This window comes from Protopterus annectens, chromosome 8.part0 (assembly GCF_019279795.1).
Source record: "Protopterus annectens isolate FY-2018-M chromosome 8.part0, PAN1.0, whole genome shotgun sequence".
Lineage (NCBI taxonomy): Eukaryota > Metazoa > Chordata > Ceratodontiformes > Protopteridae > Protopterus > Protopterus annectens.
The window spans coordinates 640,800,247-640,819,884 of NC_056741.1; the positions used below are offsets into that span (position 1 = coordinate 640,800,247).

A 19,638-nucleotide genomic window follows, 5' to 3' on the forward strand; every position below is an offset into this window, starting at 1 on the left:
CAGACCTTTTGACCCATCAGTCGGGTCAGTTGCACCACTCTCTTCCCTCTCTGAACCTCACAGCTTGGTTCCTCCAATTCCGACCTTAGCCAGGCTTCCCTTGATATCTCACTCAGTTAGAGATATCTTGATTGCCTCTCATAAATCTTCCACTCGGAAGATTTATCATAGCAAGTGGAAACGTTTTTCCTTTTGGGCGCAGTCAAAGAACATAGATCCTTTCACTGCTTCTATTCAAACAGTTCTAGACTTTCTAGCCGAACTTTTCCATGCAGGTTCATCTCCTTCTACCATTAGAGTTCAATTGGCTGCAATTTCGAACTTTCAGGTTGGAGTCTCAGAGTCCTCTATTATGTCTCACAAACTCTGCAAAGACTTTTTAAAGGGAGTTTTTCTACTCAAACCACCCATCAAAGATCCTCCTCCTCTATGGGATCTCAACTTGGTTCTGGCATCCTTAATTCTCCCCCCTTTGAACCTGCGGCTTCATGTTCTATGAAATTACTTTCCTGGAAGACACTCTTTTTGGTAGCTATCACCTCAGCTAGAAGAGTCTCTGAACTTCATGCTCTGTGTAGTCGACCCCCTTATCTGGTATTTCATAAAGACAGGGTTTCCTTGCGTACTAACCCGTCTTTTTTGCCCAAAGTAGCTTCATTGGCAAATTTGAACCAAACCATTGAGCTTCCTGTGTTCTTCCCAAATTATTCTAATAGGTCAGAACAAATGTTGCACAGTTTAGATATTCACCGCCAGCTTAGGTACTATCTAGAAAGGACCAAACAATTCAGGAAATCTGACCAACTGTTTGTTTCTTATGTAGAAGGTAGAATGGGCCTTCCAGTCTCTAAAGTCTCTCTCTCTAGATAGCTCACTTCATTGATTACCCTAGTATATGAAATAAGACATCAACAATTGCCATCCAAACCCAGGGCTCATTCAACTAGAGCTTTAGCCACCTCGGTAGCTTTCCAAGATAGGCTGCCTATTGATTCGATTTGTTCTGCAGCTACTTGGGCTTCTCCCCATACCTTCATTTCTCATTACAAGTTGGACCTGGCCTCTAGAGACTGGGCCAACTTTGGTTCCACTGTACTCAAGAGTCTGTTCCGATAGGCCACCCGGGACAAGGTGCTAGGGACGTGGTCCCATCCAGCAAGAATGAAGGCGAGATTGACAACTTAACATTTAGAAGTTATGTACCTACCATAACGTTCCATGTTAGTTGTCTTCTTCTCGCCTTCTTTCTTGCGTCCCGCCCTCCTTCCCCCTAGCCAGGACAGACCTAGAAGAGTTTCTTTGTTCCTTATGGAATTTTATTGCTGGTATTAGCTTTCAAACGAGATCTGAGGAAGTTACCGCCGAGCATTATGGGATATAGGGAAGCCTCGAGCCGGTGAAACTAGCTCTCGAGCTTTCAGAGTGGCCGAGTCGGAGCCGAGGATCGGCTCCGAACCCATCCAGCAAGAAAGAAGGCGAGAAGAAGACAACTAACATGGAACGTTATGGTAGGTACATAACTTCTAATTTTTGTTCTTAATCTCATATAAGTGTCTACTAGTTATGTCAATCGCTGTATAGTCTTGCCGACGTAAAAACAAGAACAGAAATTACATGTGGCTAAATATGTTAAGTTAGTAGTAGTAGTACAGTCTGCATAGAATCTAGGTTTAAATTCAAAAGATAAACTGAGGTGAATGAAAATTTGTTCTCTAGTTATAACTTTACAAATATTGCAATTCCTACAGGGATATGTGCTTTACCTTCTCCCCTTTGGGCGTGTCTTTACTCTATCATTATATAGCAACTGTTTAAAGTTACTACTTTTCCTACACACACACACACACACACACACACACACACACACACACACACACACACACACACACACACACACACACACGGTTTTCCTGCATTTTGTTGAACATATTTTTGGTTGATAGATGTTAGGGCTGGTGTATAATGTCGAAAGTAAGGATAGCCAAATGGTCAGAATGTCAACAGTATGTTTCATTGAGACAGGTGAGTGAAGTTTGGAGGTGGTAAGAGAGTTTGTGCATGTGTTTGAGAGTTAGGGTTAGGGTTGAAGCTAGGTGGGGGAACAGGTTTTGTATGTTTGTGTGTGAGAGTTTGTATTTTAGGGTTGGGGTTGTGGTTAGGTAAGGGGATAGATGTAGTGTTGCTTGGGCGTATTTGTGCATGTCTGTATTTCTGAGTGTGTCTTGTGTAGTGATAGTATTACAGTAAGTTTTTTTTAAGGTAAGGTGTAGGGTTCCTGTATGCTTTTGTACCTTTTCCACTAATATCTAGGGTACTTCTGAAGGTTCAGAAGGAATCCCCCATGATCATTGTGGTGACCCCCTTCTGGCCTAGGCAACAGTGGTTCTTCCTTCTTTTGGAAATGGTCAGAAGCAGTTATCACAAGCTTCCTCACAGAATAGCTCTACTCGCACAAGAACAGAGGTGTTTGATATAGCCTGATGCCAGTCAGCATCAACTGATTGCCTGGGTGATAGGGTCTTAGTCTCCTTTAGGCAGCTGTTTGCTGAGGATGTGTAGCAGTTACTAATGGATCTAAGAAAGCCTGCTACTAGCAAATGAAAAAGGTTTTCTAGTTGGTGTCAACAACATGGTCAGCACTCATTTGGGGCTAGTTGTTATCTAGTTTTGTAATGTTTGTATGAGTTACTGTCCAGTGGTCTTTCTTACTCCTCTCTCAGGGTTCATTTATCATCCACATCAGCACGTCTGCTCATGGATCCTCCTCTATCAATGTGTTCTTGCATTAGTATATTTTTGAAAGGAGTTTTGCATAAGAGCCCTGCAAGAAACCAAAGAAAGAACAAGCCGAAAAACTAAGAAAACCAAAAGGCGTCAAAAACAAGCAGGAGGAGTATTTACAAAGACTTTAATCCAAGTAAATGTTAAAATAGATAAGTGCTGTCATGCTGTAACCAACAGGACTTCATCACATAAAATACTAGGTATTACATGCTGTTTACATACCCTGCCATGTATCATATGTTAGGTTCAGCATCAGTTCAATCCATTTAAAATTACAATCCCACCTTAAAACCTTTTAATAAGTCTAAATACAAGTCTACTTAAAAAAATGCTTATACATCGTAGTCCTAAGTAATAATTAAATATATTCTTGTAAAAAGCACTGAATAAGCTTAACAAACCATGTATCACATAGCCATCAATCATCTTGCTAAAGCTTTTAATTTCATAAGGCAAGCAATCAAGCAGTGCTCATTTAAGCCTGGCTAGCTGTTAGCGCTAAGTGCCAGTTGCCAATATAGCTCTGTTATCTCGAGATAGAGTGATCATGCTCTACCCTTACTGTTTTGTGTGACCTTCTCTAGAGCTACAAATTTAAAATCATGTCCAGGGTAATTAGCAATATGCTTAGCCAAAGCATTTGTTTTTTTGCCCTTTTTAATGTTGCATACATGTTCATATATTTGATCCTTAAATATGCATTCAAGTTTTACTGATATAAAAACGTTGACAGCTTTGGCATAGAGCTGCATAAACAATACCCTTTGTGAAATAGTCCCATTTCTGCTGAAGTCTAAAAATTCACCCTTTTACCTCAAACTGTGCCAAACTTAATATATGTACAGTAGTGACATTATCCACATTTTTTCATGCCTCTAATTTTTGTGGAGGTCTTTCCACTATATTTTTTAGATTGACACCCTTTCTATACACTATAATGGGTTTCTCATCTAATTTTCCCCCAACCTCAGCATATTCCTTTAGAATAGTCCATTTCTTCTCCATAACCCATTTAATAACCCTGCTTTCCAAATTAAATGTTGTAATAAATGAGCTCCTTTAGGGGCAAATGTCATAATTAATATTTGAGATATTCGTATCATCTTTATGGTTGTTCTATGCATTAGGGGATGTGCACTATTAAAATGTAATAATACATTGGAGTAGATGGGTTTTATATAGATGAGTAAGATATAAGTTCTGTACTGGGAATCTTTTTCCACGATCACATCTCCTCCTTTACATTTTTAACCAGCAACTTGGGATATCCTTTTTTAAGAAACATGGATTCCATAAGTTTACACTCTTAAAAAAAACATGTCCCTGGTAACCATCCTCACTGCCCTCATGAATTGTCCCTTAACAACGGCTCTTTTTTGCATTAGGGCATTTACACTACTAAAATGTAATAATGTATTGGAGTAGATGGGTTTTGTATAGATGAGTGAGATATAAGTTCTGTACTGGGAATCTTTTTCCACGATCACATCTCCTCCTTTAGATTTTTAACCAGCAACTTGGGATATCCTTTTTTAAGAAACATGGATTCCATAAGTTTACACTGTTAAAAAAAACATGTCTCTGGTAACCATCCTCACTGCCCTCATGAATTGTCCCTTAACAACAGCTCTTTTTTGCATTAGGGCATTTACACTACTAAAATGTAATAATGTATTGGAGTAGATGGGTTTTGGATAGATGAATGAGATATAAGTTCTGTACTGGGAATCTTTTTCCACGATCACATCTAAATATGCTCCTCTACTTGTATCATAAATATAAGGCAAACAGTACCACTGTTAATATATTGGATGAAATTAATCTATACCTAGTGTCCTTCCATACAAAGAAAATGTCATCCAAAACCTGGATATACAGTCTATAAGAAGCCTTGTATTTGCCATCCAGTATAAATTGCTTTTTCCACTGAACCATCACTATGTGAGCAAACAGTGAGCCGCAGGTAGAGTCCATGGCTATGCCTTTTACCTGAAGATAATATTTCCCTTCAAAATATATGAAATTATTTTTCAAAACCAATTCAAGTACCTCTTCATACAGATTTATTTTATCTTGCTTAATATTTTTTTCTCAAAAAGGAATTCCTGGAATGATTTCAGACCCAAATCATGTGGAATAATGGTATATAGATCCTTTACATCAGTTGTAACCAGTGTGTTCCTCTCATTAAACTCCAAATGATTGATCTTGTCTAAAAAGTCCTAAGAATCCTTACATACCTGCCTGTAATCCTTTAATAAAACTTTGTGTAGTGTCCAAATACTTAGCACAGACACTAGTAATTGAGCCCCTCACACCCATAAAGGGGCACATTGGTGGATTATAGACACATTTATGGATCTTTGGAACACCAGAAATTTTGGGGGTAGTAGGTGTGATCATATTTAAATAATTACATTTGTCAGTTGTTATTCTACCATCTATATGCATGTCCTTAATTTGCATCCTTATTTTTCTGTATGCTAAATTCTTTTCATTAATTGGTACTGGTGCATACGTGTCATTATTGAGAATATCTAGCATTCTGTTTATATAATCTAGTTTATCAATAATTACTACCCCACCCCCTTGTCCGGTTTCATTATCCTACAACCCTGTTTTTTAATAAATTCCAGTTTCTCAATATCATTGTTTAAAAAATTTGCTTCATTAGCAACAGGAGTATTACCTAGCATATTTCTAAGATCAAATTCACATATTTTTTTGTAGAGCTGTAAAACCGGGTGGAGGGGGGTGGGTTAAAAGTGCTAGATACCTTTAAATTATCCACTGCTGGCAGTAAGTCATTGAACATCAATTTAAAATTCAGTTTCCTAACTTATAGCTTCATATCAATTAGAACTTTTGCTATATTAGCTTTTTTTTTGATGGAACAAATGACATACCTTTTGACAGTAAATCTGCAAGTTCAGTTTTAATACTACAGGACGTAAAATTATACACATTAAAGGCCCCCACACTATTTGTACTAATGTCACAGTATAATCCATTTGTAGCATTTCTATGTCCATTACTTTCTCATGGAATTGCATTAAATTCACTGTTTTCTATAACTAACATCTGGACTAATTCTGGGTGGGGGGGGGGGGTGTCCTATTCCTTCCATTTCTTTGGTTCATTCTCTGAAGTGCCGGCTCGTTCTTCTCTTTCCATTGGTTTCTGGGATTCTTCTCTTTCATCCTCTCCAGTCTTAGAAGAGATGGCAGAACCAGGGGGTTGTTGGAAAAAGAATTTCCAGGGTTATTGTTTTGATCCACCTGATGGTTGTTTACATTCTGCTGTGAAAATCTATTATTAGAACAGTAAGACTGTTGTTGTGATTTCTTACCAAATTTCTTATTGCCCCATGTTTGCAAAGTGGGTGGATTAGGGTAGGCTCTCCTATTTGAGTACTCCATATAGTATTTTACAAGCTTTTTCATGTTTTGTTGTTTTAATTGTAAAATCTGGATGTTTAAACTAAAAAAATGTCTAGCATGCTAGAATTTGTATCTCTGGTTGTTTGTCATGTGTGACCAAATTGTCCAGTGCACTAGTTTCCTCTATAACTTATTCGATACATATGGAGTTATGTTTCACCAAACACTCCATATTGTCTATTGAGTAGTGATAATAGTTAATTATGTAGTGAAGAGTCGTTCTCTAAACCAGTCTGGTATCTCCAAGTTGGGAGACCTTTAGGAACCTGTTCGTTCTGATACATTCGAGCAGAAAGGCATTCTCTAATTTTAGCTGTTTGACTTTGAATAGTTTATAATCCAGTTCTTCAAGACGGTCACCCAAAGTGGAGTTGTTAATAGGTTGAGAATTAAAATCTAAAGTATCAGTGAGCCAATCAATAAAATTAGGGATAGTCACTGTATTAAACAAGTTGTAATCCATAAAGTGACCTGTTTGATTGTTAGAACTGGCATTATCAAATGATGCCGTTGCTTCTGGTCTCCTTAGGATTGCAGTTGTTCCATTTTCTAGCCTGTTACTGGGAGCAATCTGCCAGGGGGAAATTAGATTGACTGTCTGTAATAATTGCTGAATTAGCAACGTTAGATTACCACAGACCTTTGTAAATCCCCCATATCTGAATCCGAAAATAGCATTTGTGATGCTGCAGCTCCCTCCGCTGCCATAGTGTCCACACAGCAACCACAAACCAAAGAAAAAACAAGCCAAAAAACTAAGAAAACCAAAGGATGTTGAAAACAAGTGGGAGGAGTATTTACAAAGGCTTTAATATGTTAAATGTTAAAAGAGTATTGTTTATGCGGCTCAGTGCCAAAGCTGCCAATGTTTTTATATCGGTAAAACTAAATATATATTTAAGGATTGAATATATGATCATGTATACGACATTAAGAAGGGCAAAAAAAGCAAATGCTTTGGCTAAACATATTTCTAATTACCCTGAACATGATTTTACATTTGTAGTTCTGGAGAAGGTCACACAAAATAGTAGGGGTGAAGAATGGTCACTCCACCCTTAGATAAGAGAGCTATATTGGCAACTGGCTGTTAGTGCTAATAGCTGGTCAGGAAATTGAAAGCTTTAGCAGGATGATTGATGTATATGTGACACATAGTTTGATAAGCTTATGCATTCAGTGCTTCTTACAAGAATATATTTAATTGTTAGTTAGGAATACAATGTATAGGTATTTTTTAAGAAGACTTGTATTTATTTAAAGGTTTTAATGTGGGATTGTAATTTTAAATGGATTGGATCGGTGCTGAACGTAACATGTGATGCATGACTGGGTATCTAAATGGCATGTAATATCTACTATTTTATCTGATGAAATGATGTTGGTTATGGGACGAAAGCGCTTATCTACTTTAACATTTATTCAGATTAAAGTCTTTGTAAATACTCCTTCCGATTGTTTTTGACGTCCTTTAGGCCTCCAAGAATACTAGTGCCCCTCCTTGGGATTTTAGTTTTGTGTTAGGGAAGCTAACACTTACTCCATTTGAACCAGGTTTCCCGGCTGACTTGGAGTTCTTAACATGGAAAACAGCTTTTCTGATTGCTCTGACCTCTACAAAAAGGGTATCTGAGTTGCAAGCTCTTATGGTGAGTCAACTCTTTCTCGTTTTCCACAGGGTTTTTTTGAGAACTAATCCTTCTTTTATGCCTAAAAGGGTATCCAAGTTTACATTAAGACGTTCAAGCCATCTCACCATTGTCTTTCCTGAACCTAAAAACGAGGAAGAGCGGATACAAGAAAGGATACTCCATACCTTGGATGTCCACAGATAACTCAGGTACTATCATGACAGAACTAGATCTTTCAGATCTTTGAATCATTTGTTCATTTCTTGTGAAGGTAAGAGGAAAGTCCAACCTGAGTCAGAGCAGACTGTTTCTAAATGGTTGATGTTATGTGATCCTATCTCGCCTACATTCTGAATGATGGGTTCGGAGCCGATCCCTCGGCTCCGACTCGGCACGCTTATGCCAAAGAGCGAAGTCTCTTATTGGCTGAGCTTACTATATCCCAGGATGCACCACCATCAGTCCCCCAGATCTCGTTTGCCGCTTAACTGCAAGGACGTGGTCTCGAGCTGGCTGGGCTGAGTAGCTTTATTAACTACTTTTTTCTGTCAGTTTTGTGCTTGTATTTCACAAAAGCCGTTTTAACGCTATTGCTGCCTATTGCTGCCTGTTGTGTACGATTGAGTAGTGGAATTTCTTGTGTGTGATTGGGTAGAGTTTGTTTCGCCCCTTTCAATCCAGGGCCTTTTCGGTCAAACTGTATAACTGAACTTTTAGTGTTTTAAAGTTCGGTTATTACACCTAAGGTTGTGTTTTACACAGTTTCTGTAAGCCTTGGTTTTTGTCATAAGCGATTCTACAGTTGTTAAATTTCCTGTCAGAAATTGTTTAACATTATGTCTCAAGCCCCTAGGCCTTCGGGCTTTAAAAAATGTACTAAATGTGCTTTTAAGATGTCTGTTACTGATGACCATCTACTTTGTGTTTATTGTTTAGGGGCAAAGCACTTGCAGGAGTCATGCAGCGTATGTCACGCTTTTTCCTCTAGGGTCCTCCAGGAGAGGAAAAATAAATTAATTCTTAAAGGGTTGATTAAACCCTCTTTTGAAGAAGCCTTGTCTTCCTCCGACTCCTGCCAAAAGAAAGGGCTTGGCTCCGACCAGTCCGTCGGATCCGACTGCCAAGAGACCTAGGCAGGCCTCTCCTTCGGCTCCAAAGACTTGAGCCGAGGTCGAACGGTCTGCCTCGATGCCTCCAGTATCGACTCCTGGCTTCGGAGCCGATGGCTGGAGCATCGAGGCGGGTCACCTTCGGCTCCACTGCTCTCGGAGCCGACAAAGTCGCCGCTCAGACACTTCCTCCTCGGCGGTCTACCTCGGCACCGATGGAATCTGGTGTGTGTGTTTCCTCGGCGCCGATTCTCATCGAGTCGCCTCGAGCCGGTCCCCTAGTCCCTTGGGGCCGAGGGAGGTCTTCTCGAACCCGTTCTGTTTCCTCTCGGTCTCGAGAATGTCGGATTCTGATATAGACAGGGTGCTCCAAAGACTTTTCCAGTCCCCAGTCTTCCAAAATTTGTTTCGCTCCGACCCAGTTGGCTTGAGCCGATGGCCATGACCCACCCCATTGCTATTCCTCCTCCGACTGCTTCGCTCCGTGAGCAGGTGCTCTTGGAGCCGGTGGAGATCTCAGGGTCGGCTCCGACCCTTACTCCAACCCGGGCCTCGGGTCCGAGTTTGGTACGGACTTCTTCGGCTGGACCCGAGGGTGATGTTTCGGGACCGATGCTTTGGTTCCGAGCCTCCCTCTCGGTGCTTCAGCTGCGGGACTTCCGTCTACTATCATGGCCCGGAGACTGGACGCTCCCAGGATTCTGGAGGTCCGGCTTTCAGAGCCATGAGGAGTGCCTTGGCCAAATCCTCTTGGCCATCTCTCCGGTTTTACCAGCACCTTCCCTGGGCGTGGAGACTGGGTCTTTGGCAGTTCCCTGTCCATAGCCAGCGGAGCCCGAGGCCTGAGGTTACCCCAGTGGGGTTCCCTCTTCCTGAGGGTTCTTCGGAGTCATCTCCAGAGGAACCCCAAGGAAGAGATCGTGCAAGAGGAAGCACGTGGACTCCCCGAGTCTATCACATCGACACGGATATGGATGATGCAGAGGGGTCCCCTAAGTCGTCCTCGGATGATGTCTCCTTTGCAGACATCTTAGAGATCCTCAAACAACGAGGCGGCTGGATGTCCAAACCCCCTCTGCGGACGAATCAGTGCTCCTCAAGGCCTTTGGGGCTCAGCCCTCCGCCTCCTGGGTATCTCCGCCCTTCGACGAGCTTCTGGATTTAGTTTGTCGGGCGTGGAACACCGGATACTGTGGAACCAGTCCCTTCTCGTCCAAACAAATTCTTATCTGCTCCCCGAGAAGGAGTTCCTTACTAAAGGCGTGGCTGTAGATGCCATGGTGGTGGCATCTGCTACACAGCAGGACGTGGCAGAGGCTTCAACGTCCATCCATCCTCCTAATAAGGAGTCTAGGAGTATGGATAGGTACGGAAGCGCACCCTGACTTCAGCGGCCTTTACCTTAAGGTCTCTGAATTATTTGGCACATTTTACCAGGCTTCAGAGGGATCTGGTCAAGGAGTTGTCAGACTCCTCTACATTTTTCATGCCTCTAATTTTTGTGGAGGTCTTTCCACTATATTTTTAGATTGACACCCTTTCTATACACTATAATGGGTTTCTCATCTAATTTTCCCCAACCTCAGCATATTCCTTTAGAATAGTCCATTTCTTCTCCATAACCCATTTAATAACCCTGCTTTCCAAATTAAATGTTGTAATAAATGAGCTCCTTTAGGGGCAAATGTCATAATTAATATTTGAGATATTCGTATCATCTTTATGGTTGTTCTATGCATTAGGGGATGTGCACTATTAAAATGTAATAATACATTGGAGTAGATGGGTTTTATATAGATGAGTGAGATATAAGTTCTGTACTGGGAATCTTTTTCCACGATCACATCTCCTCCTTTACATTTTTAACCAGCAACTTGGGATATCCTTTTTTAAGAAACATGGATTCCATAAGTTTACACTCTTAAAAAAAACATGTCCCTGGTAACCATCCTCACTGCCCTCATGAATTGTCCCTTAACAACGGCTCTTTTTTGCATTAGGGCATTTACACTACTAAAATGTAATAATGTATTGGAGTAGATGGGTTTTGTATAGATGAGTGAGATATAAGTTCTGTACTGGGAATCTTTTTCCACGATCACATCTCCTCCTTTAGATTTTTAACCAGCAACTTGGGATATCCTTTTTTAAGAAACATGGATTCCATAAGTTTACACTGTTAAAAAAAACATGTCTCTGGTAACCATCCTCACTGCCCTCATGAATTGTCCCTTAACAACAGCTCTTTTTTGCATTAGGGCATTTACACTACTAAAATGTAATAATGTATTGGAGTAGATGGGTTTTGGATAGATGAATGAGATATAAGTTCTGTACTGGGAATCTTTTTCCACGATCACATCTAAATATGCTCCTCTACTTGTATCATAAATATAAGGCAAACAGTACCACTGTTAATATATTGGATGAAATTAATCTATACCTAGTGTCCTTCCATACAAAGAAAATGTCATCCAAAACCTGGATATACAGTCTATAAGAAGCCTTGTATTTGCCATCCAGTATAAATTGCTTTTTCCACTGAACCATCACTATGTGAGCAAACAGTGAGCCATGAGTAGAGTCCATGGCTATGCCTTTACCTGAAGATAATATTTCCCTTCAAAATATATGAAATTATTTTTCAAAACCAATTCAAGTACCTCTTCATACAGATTTATTTTATCTTGCTTAATATTTTTTTCTCAAAAAGGAATTCCTGGAATGATTTCAGACCCAAATCATGTGGAATAATGGTATATAGATCCTTTACATCAGTTGTAACCAGTGTGTTCCTCTCATTAAACTCCAAATGATTGATCTTGTCTAAAAAGTCCTAAGAATCCTTACATACCTGCCTGTAATCCTTTAATAAAACTTTGTGTAGTGTCCAAATACTTAGCACAGACACTAGTAATTGAGCCCCTCACACCCATAAAGGGGCACATTGGTGGATTATAGACACATTTATGGATCTTTGGAACACCAGAAATTTTGGGGGTAGTAGGTGTGATCATATTTAAATAATTACATTTGTCAGTTGTTATTCTACCATCTATATGCATGTCCTTAATTTGCATCCTTATTTTTCTGTATGCTAAATTCTTTTCATTAATTGGTACTGGTGCATACGTGTCATTATTGAGAATATCTAGCATTCTGTTTATATAATCTAGTTTATCAATAATTACTACCCCACCCCCTTGTCCGGTTTCATTATCCTACAACCCTGTTTTTTAATAAATTCCAGTTTCTCAATATCATTGTTTAAAAAATTTGCTTCATTAGCAACAGGAGTATTACCTAGCATATTTCTAAGATCAAATTCACATATTTTATGTAGAGCTGTAAAACCGGGTGGAGGGGGGTGGGTTAAAAGTGCTAGATACCTTTAAATTATCCACTGCTGGCAGTAAGTCATTGAACATCAATTTAAAATTCAGTTTCCTAACTTATAGCTTCATATCAATTAGAACTTTTGCTATATTAGCTTTTTTTTTGATGGAACAAATGACATACCTTTTGACAGTAAATCTGCAAGTTCAGTTTTAATACTACAGGACGTAAAATTATACACATTAAAGGCCCCCACACTATTTGTACTAATGTCACAGTATAATCCATTTGTAGCATTTCTATGTCCATTACTTTCTCATGGAATTGCATTAAATTCACTGTTTTCTATAACTAACATCTGGACTAATTCTGGGTGGGGGGGGGGGTGTCCTATTCCTTCCATTTCTTTGGTTCATTCTCTGAAGTGCCGGCTCGTTCTTCTCTTTCCATTGGTTTCTGGGATTCTTCTCTTTCATCCTCTCCAGTCTTAGAAGAGATGGCAGAACCAGGGTTGTTGGAAAAAGAATTTCCAGGGTTATTGTTTTGATCCACCTGATGGTTGTTTACATTCTGCTGTGAAAATCTATTATTAGAACAGTAAGACTGTTGTTGTGATTTCTTACCAAATTTCTTATTGCCCCATGTTTGCAAAGTGGGTGGATTAGGGTAGGCTCTCCTATTTGAGTACTCCATATAGTATTTTACAAGCTTTTTCATGTTTTGTTGTTTTAATTGTAAAATCTGGATGTTTAAACTAAAAATGTCTAGCATGCTAGAATTTGTATCTCTGGTTGTTTGTCATGTGTGACCAAATTGTCCAGTGCACTAGTTTCCTCTATAACTTATTCGATACATATGGAGTTATGTTTCACCAAACACTCCATATTGTCTATTGAGTAGTGATAATAGTTAATTATGTAGTGAAGAGTCGTTCTCTAAACCAGTCTGGTATCTCCAAGTTGGGAGACCTTTAGGAACCTGTTAAGTTCTGATACATTCGAGCAGAAAGGCATTCTCTAATTTTAGCTGTTTGACTTTGAATAGTTTATAATCCAGTTCTTCAAGACGGTCACCCAAAGTGGAGTTGTTAATAGGTTGAGAATTAAAATCTAAAGTATCAGTGAGCCAATCAATAAAATTAGGGATAGTCACTGTATTAAACAAGTTGTAATCCATAAAGTGACCTGTTTGATTGTTAGAACTGGCATTATCAAATGATGCGTTGCTTCTGGTCTCCTTAGGATTGCAGTTGTTCCATTTTCTAGCCTGTTACTGGGAGCAATCTGCCAGGGAAATTAGATTGACTGTCTGTAATAATTGCTGAATTAGCAACGTTAGATTACCACAGACCTTTGTAAATCCCCCATATCTGAATCCGAAAATAGCATTTGTGATGCTGCAGCTCCCTCCGCTGCCATAGTGTCCACACAGCAACCACAAACCAAAGAAAAAACAAGCCAAAAAACTAAGAAAACCAAAGGATGTTGAAAACAAGTGGGAGGAGTATTTACAAAGGCTTTAATATGTTAAATGTTAAAAGAGTATTGTTTATGCGGCTCTGTGCCAAAGCTGCCAATGTTTTTATATCGGTAAAACTAAATATATATTTAAGGATTGAATATATGATCATGTATACGACATTAAGAAGGGCAAAAAAAGCAAATGCTTTGGCTAAACATATTTCTAATTACCCTGAACATGATTTTACATTTGTAGTTCTGGAGAAGGTCACACAAAATAGTAGGGTGAAGAATGGTCACTCCACCCTTAGATAAGAGAGCTATATTGGCAACTGGCTGTTAGTGCTAATAGCTGGTCAGGAAATTGAAAGCTTTAGCAGGATGATTGATGTATATGTGACACATAGTTTGATAAGCTTATGCATTCAGTGCTTCTTACAAGAATATATTTAATTGTTAGTTAGGAATACAATGTATAGGTATTTTTTAAGAAGACTTGTATTTATTTAAAGGTTTTAAGGTGGGATTGTAATTTTAAATGGATTGGATCGGTGCTGAACGTAACATGTGATGCATGACTGGGTATCTAAATGGCATGTAATATCTACTATTTTATCTGATGAAATGATGTTGGTTATGGGACGAAAGCGCTTATCTACTTTAACATTTATTCAGATTAAAGTCTTTGTAAATACTCCTTCCGATTGTTTTTGACGTCCTTTAGGCCTCCAAGAATACTAGTGCCCCTCCTTGGGATTTTAGTTTTGTGTTAGGGAAGCTAACACTTACTCGATTAGAACCAGGTTTCCCGGCTGACTTGGAGTTCTTAACATGGAAAACAGCTTTTCTGATTGCTCTGACCTCTACAAAAAGGGTATCTGAGTTGCAAGCTCTTATGGTGAGTCAACTCTTTCTCGTTTTCCACAGGGTTTTTTTGAGAACTAATCCTTCTTTTATGCCTAAAAGGGTATCCAAGTTTACATTAAGACGTTCAAGCCATCTCACCATTGTCTTTCCTGAACCTAAAAACGAGGAAGAGCGGATACAAGAAAGGATACTCCATACCTTGGATGTCCACAGATAACTCAGGTACTATCATGACAGAACTAGATCTTTCAGATCTTTGAATCATTTGTTCATTTCTTGTGAAGGTAAGAGGAAAGTCCAACCTGAGTCAGAGCAGACTGTTTCTAAATGGTTGTTTAGGGCTTTTGCCTTTTGTTTTACTCACCACAACACTACTATTCCAGACAGGATCAAGGCCAACTCTACCAGGACCTTGTCTTCATTTTGGCTTTTTGGAAAGGATTGGATTCCAGAAATGTTAAAGTAGCAACAACTTGATCCTCTGTACATACTTGTACAAAGCACTACAAACTTGATTCCTTTGCTAGGTTTACATCAGTCTTTGCTATGACCAATCTCCAGTGCACCTGAACCATTCTCTTTCCACCTCGTAAATGTAGTCATCTAGGGTAATCTACCAGTATATCTAAGGCTACTGCAGCATTGATCAATATGATGAACATGGTATAGTTGTGTAAGTAAACTTACCACAACAGTAGATGTTAGAATGATCACTGCTATGGTAGCCATGATATTTCTTTTTGGTGTGTTATTTATGCCAGGGTGTAGACGTTTATTTTTTGTTACACCTAGCATTGCCCTTTCAGGGCTCAGCCTCTCTGTCTGTGTTGGCATGAAACCTCTGAAGGGCTTAGTGCCCTAGCCTGACTTTTTAGTCCATTCAGCTTGAGCTGATTGATAGTTTGGATGCCTGGAAGGTGCCCTGAAGAATTGGAAGCTGGCTGGCTGTTATATCCTTAGTTGGATACAACAGATATAGCTAAGGCTACTGCAGCAGTGATCATTTGAGTATCTGCTCTTGTGGTAATCTTAAGGGGCTAGTCTGCTCTGTGGAAAGGATTGATTTACATCAGAGGTGCACAGACCTCAGAAGGTCTCTGAAGGCTTATTTTGTGAAAGAGTGTAGACAGACTCTTATGGTAATCTGCTGGATGTGCTTACTTAGTAATTAATTATGGTGATGTATAATTTTGTGCTTGTGATTACTAATGCCGATAATTTTAGGTATGGCTTAATTATTTTGGTCTTTATTTAAAAAAAATGTATGTGTGTGTGTGTGTGTGTGTATGTATATATATATATATATATATATTTATATATATATATATATCTATATATATATATATATATATATATATATATATATATATATATATATATATATATATATATATATATATATATATATATATATATATATATATATATATATATATATATATACATATTTATATATATATATATTTATATATATATATATTTATATATATATATATATATACACACACACACACACACACACACACACACACACACACATACAGGTGTGTGTTCATGAGTTCCATATTGAGTTGTTTCAAGACCCTTATGATGGACAAAATAGATAACCCAGAATACCATTGAAAGTATCAGCTGCTTGAGCAGTCAAGGTGAGGAGTGCTAGTATAGGATAGGAAAGGCTATATATAAGCATTTATCTGTAATGGCCCATGTAGTTATTGCTGTTAGATATTCTCTGGAGACTGGGAAAATGCCTTATAAAGCAATACTTTTTGAGGTGTTTTGTTTCTTGTTATATATGTAAAAAAAATACCACTCAGCCTCTTGGCTCAAGAATCCAGGACAAAGCCAAAAAAAAAAAAAAAAAAACTAACGGGGGACAAAGATCCAAAATCAGGGGCAGACTTTAAATACTGATTTCATATACTTAAGTTCCTAGAGTAACAGGTTTCACATCAACATGAGTTTTCTGAAGGTTGTGAAGTCTAAAGCGCAAATGTCTGCCATTATTTACTAACTGCATTTCCTAATGTGTCAAAAACAGCAGAGATTACAAGGAACAGACCAAAAGCACGAGGCAAAATCAATGACGGTTGAGAGCTGTGACAGGAAATATTGTATTATATGTAGTTAAATAATAATAAAACTGTATTAAATTCTTCACTGACTATACTTACAGAGGTGCTGATAAAGAACAGTGGATGATTTGTTTTAAGTAAAACTATAATGAATTAAAAAATATATGCATTGTTTATAATGCCTATGTTATGCCCAGTATGGTAGAATAAAAAAAAGGTTTGTGTTGAGAGGGAGTTGTTTAAGTGTAGAACAACTTCTGTTTTGTAGTCTAAACAGTTGTACAGTAGTGCAACGGTTAGCGGTATCATCTCACAGCAAGAGGTTCTCCAGTTCGGTTCTCGGCTGGGGTACCTTCTGTGCGGCATCTGCAGTTCCTCCCTGCATTCGCTTGGATTTCCTGCATGTGCTCCAGTTTCCTCCCACATTCCAAAGACATGTGTCTGGAGTGTTTCTCCCTGGGCCTCTGCTGAAAATGGTCTCTGTCCCAGTTGGACTTTCCCAGTAAACAAGTGTTAAATAAATAAAATAAAATTCATCTTTTGCTGCAGGAAAAGAGACATTGCATATAGCTGGCTGCTTGTAGGCAGCACAAGCAGCAAAAAGTCCTGTCTAGCCCCACCAATTGAGGAAGCAGAGTGATGGCTTTTGCCACAGTTTTTAAGAATGTCTATGCAAGAAATCAGAGTACAGTATAAATCTGATTTTCCTCATTTGTCTGGCACTGAAGAGATTATCTGGCTTTTTGGGGAGCAACAGAAGGATTGTATGGAACAGTTCTACAGGTCTCCCTTTTTATTTGTCATTGTATCTTCCTTTCATGTTCTTCTTTTAAGTTCTACAGATCAGTAAGAGTAATTCTTACTTACAGTTGTGTTATTTTTAGAATAATCCTAGATCATAGAGCATTTCAAGTCCACTGTAACAACTAGCTAACTCCACCAGGTGCTTTTGTCACTGGTGTACCTCAGGGTTCAGTTCTGAGTCCAATATATGTTCTCTGTTCATATACAAGTTTATAGAAGATCTGCCTGTATTAAGTGCAACATTGTACGCAGATGATATACTCCTACATGTTATAAAAATACCTCAGCCCTCCAAAATAATCTCCAGTATTCCTTTCTCAGAATGTTCTTTATGGGCTGATTCCAACAAAATGTTCACACTGCCTACCTTGCCCTGGCCAAGGCATTTGACACAATACCACACTCGGGCATTGTTGACAAACTCAAGAGGTTAGGTAGAACCTGTATGTCACCCAGTGGATAGCCAGACATGACCCAGGAAGTTAGAATTGGGGAGTCCACCTCTACAAAGAGGGCAGTCACAAGTGGAGTCCTTCAGGGATCAGTCCTCGGACTGCTCTTTTTTGGCATTTACTTCTCAGAAGTCAAGGCCAATGTCAGTGGTCTCTGGCTGACTAAATTTGCAGATGACTGCAAATTAGGAGCTGTCATTGAATCTCACACTGACACAAATGTTCTCCAGGAGGAGCTGACACAGACAAACAACTGGTGTCAGAGTCATGGACTAAAACTAAATGCCAAGAAATGCATAATAGTATCCTTTGGGAAGTCATCCATCCCTGGTAAGTATCATATTGACAACACACCCCTCTGGGTTGACCCAGCTGTCAGGGACTTAGAGACACACATAGTAATCTAGCCTTTGATCATCACATGTCTACAGTGGTGAGGAAGTCATTCTATGTTGCGCATCTTATAAACAAAGATGAGGCATTTAAGTCCAAGGAAGTCATTGTTCCACTGTATTTGGCATTCATCAGACCTATCATTGAGTACAGTGCCCCCTTTGGGTATGTACCTAACCAGGCATATCCAACAACTGGAATGTCCACAGAGGTTCCTCACTAAAAGAATACAGGAGGTAAGTAATTTGCCCTATGCAGACCTCCTCAAACCCCTATCCCTGTATTCTGTCTTCTACAGGCTTTTGAGGGGAGATCTGTGCCTGGCATACAGGGCATTGTCAGACCTCACTCTGATGCACCTCCTGCATATCCACAAAACAAACAGTACCAGAATTACTTGTTCTAAAGACTTAAACCTTGCCTATGATATAAATAGGACCTGCTGGAGAGATAGGTATGTATCCTAGAGACTACCCCATCTATGGAACAGACTCCCCATCCATATGAAGCAGAATTCCTCCCTAATCCAGTTCAAGTGCAACTTGGACAATTGGATGGGAAACCGGAAATTCATCCCTGGTTTGGCACCTATGTCTCTGATGCAAACAGGTAACCTGTAAATGGTTCATCTTCCAGGCCCATGCTTACACTTATCAAGGGTATCAGAACTTGTCAGAGATTTGGGATGCATGGCTAGGCTTAAAATGGCCCTTGTGGTCATTAGGCTAATAAACACCTATGAGCTACAAAAAATGAATGTTATGCTCTTATCCCTATGCACACTAATAACATACTAATTAAGTTCATCTACTAACTAAAACTTTATAAAATCATATATCTCATCTGTCCTTCTGCTCACTGCCCACATTGCCCTTGCTAAAAATAATGTTCTTCTCCCCAGACTTGAATACAGACTTCCTTTGCTAATTTATTACTCCTCATGCAATACTCATAGACTATAGATAGCCTAAAACAAAATATGTTGATTTGTTTTGCTTGCCAGTGCTTATTCTCACCAGTGCAACCTCCTAATGAGATTAAAATGGCTGTCAGTATCAGAAAGATCAACCAACTTTATTGGTACACTTATATACAAAGTATTAAAATAAGGTTATTTTTCCTCCACTAAAAAGAGAAATGCATATTAAGGAATGAAGCTACACATGAAGTTGCAAATTAGACTTCATGTCCGATACGTCCCTCTTTTAAAACAGTTATTGGTAAAAGAGTATTCTCTAGACTTAGACCATCATTGTTGAATAATCTCCTTCAAGTAGTAAAATG

General features: G+C 39.0%; 1 protein-coding gene across 1 annotated transcript in view; it reads left to right on the forward strand.

The window, feature by feature from the left end:
* CACNA1F (calcium voltage-gated channel subunit alpha1 F) overlaps window positions 1-19,638 on the forward strand; it is a 4,101,209-nt gene that overhangs the window by 1,853,014 nt on the left and 2,228,557 nt on the right. The window contains 1 exon segment of the mRNA XM_044079296.1: window positions 15,268-15,290. Within this exon segment, the coding sequence (XP_043935231.1) occupies window positions 15,268-15,290 (23 nt within the window).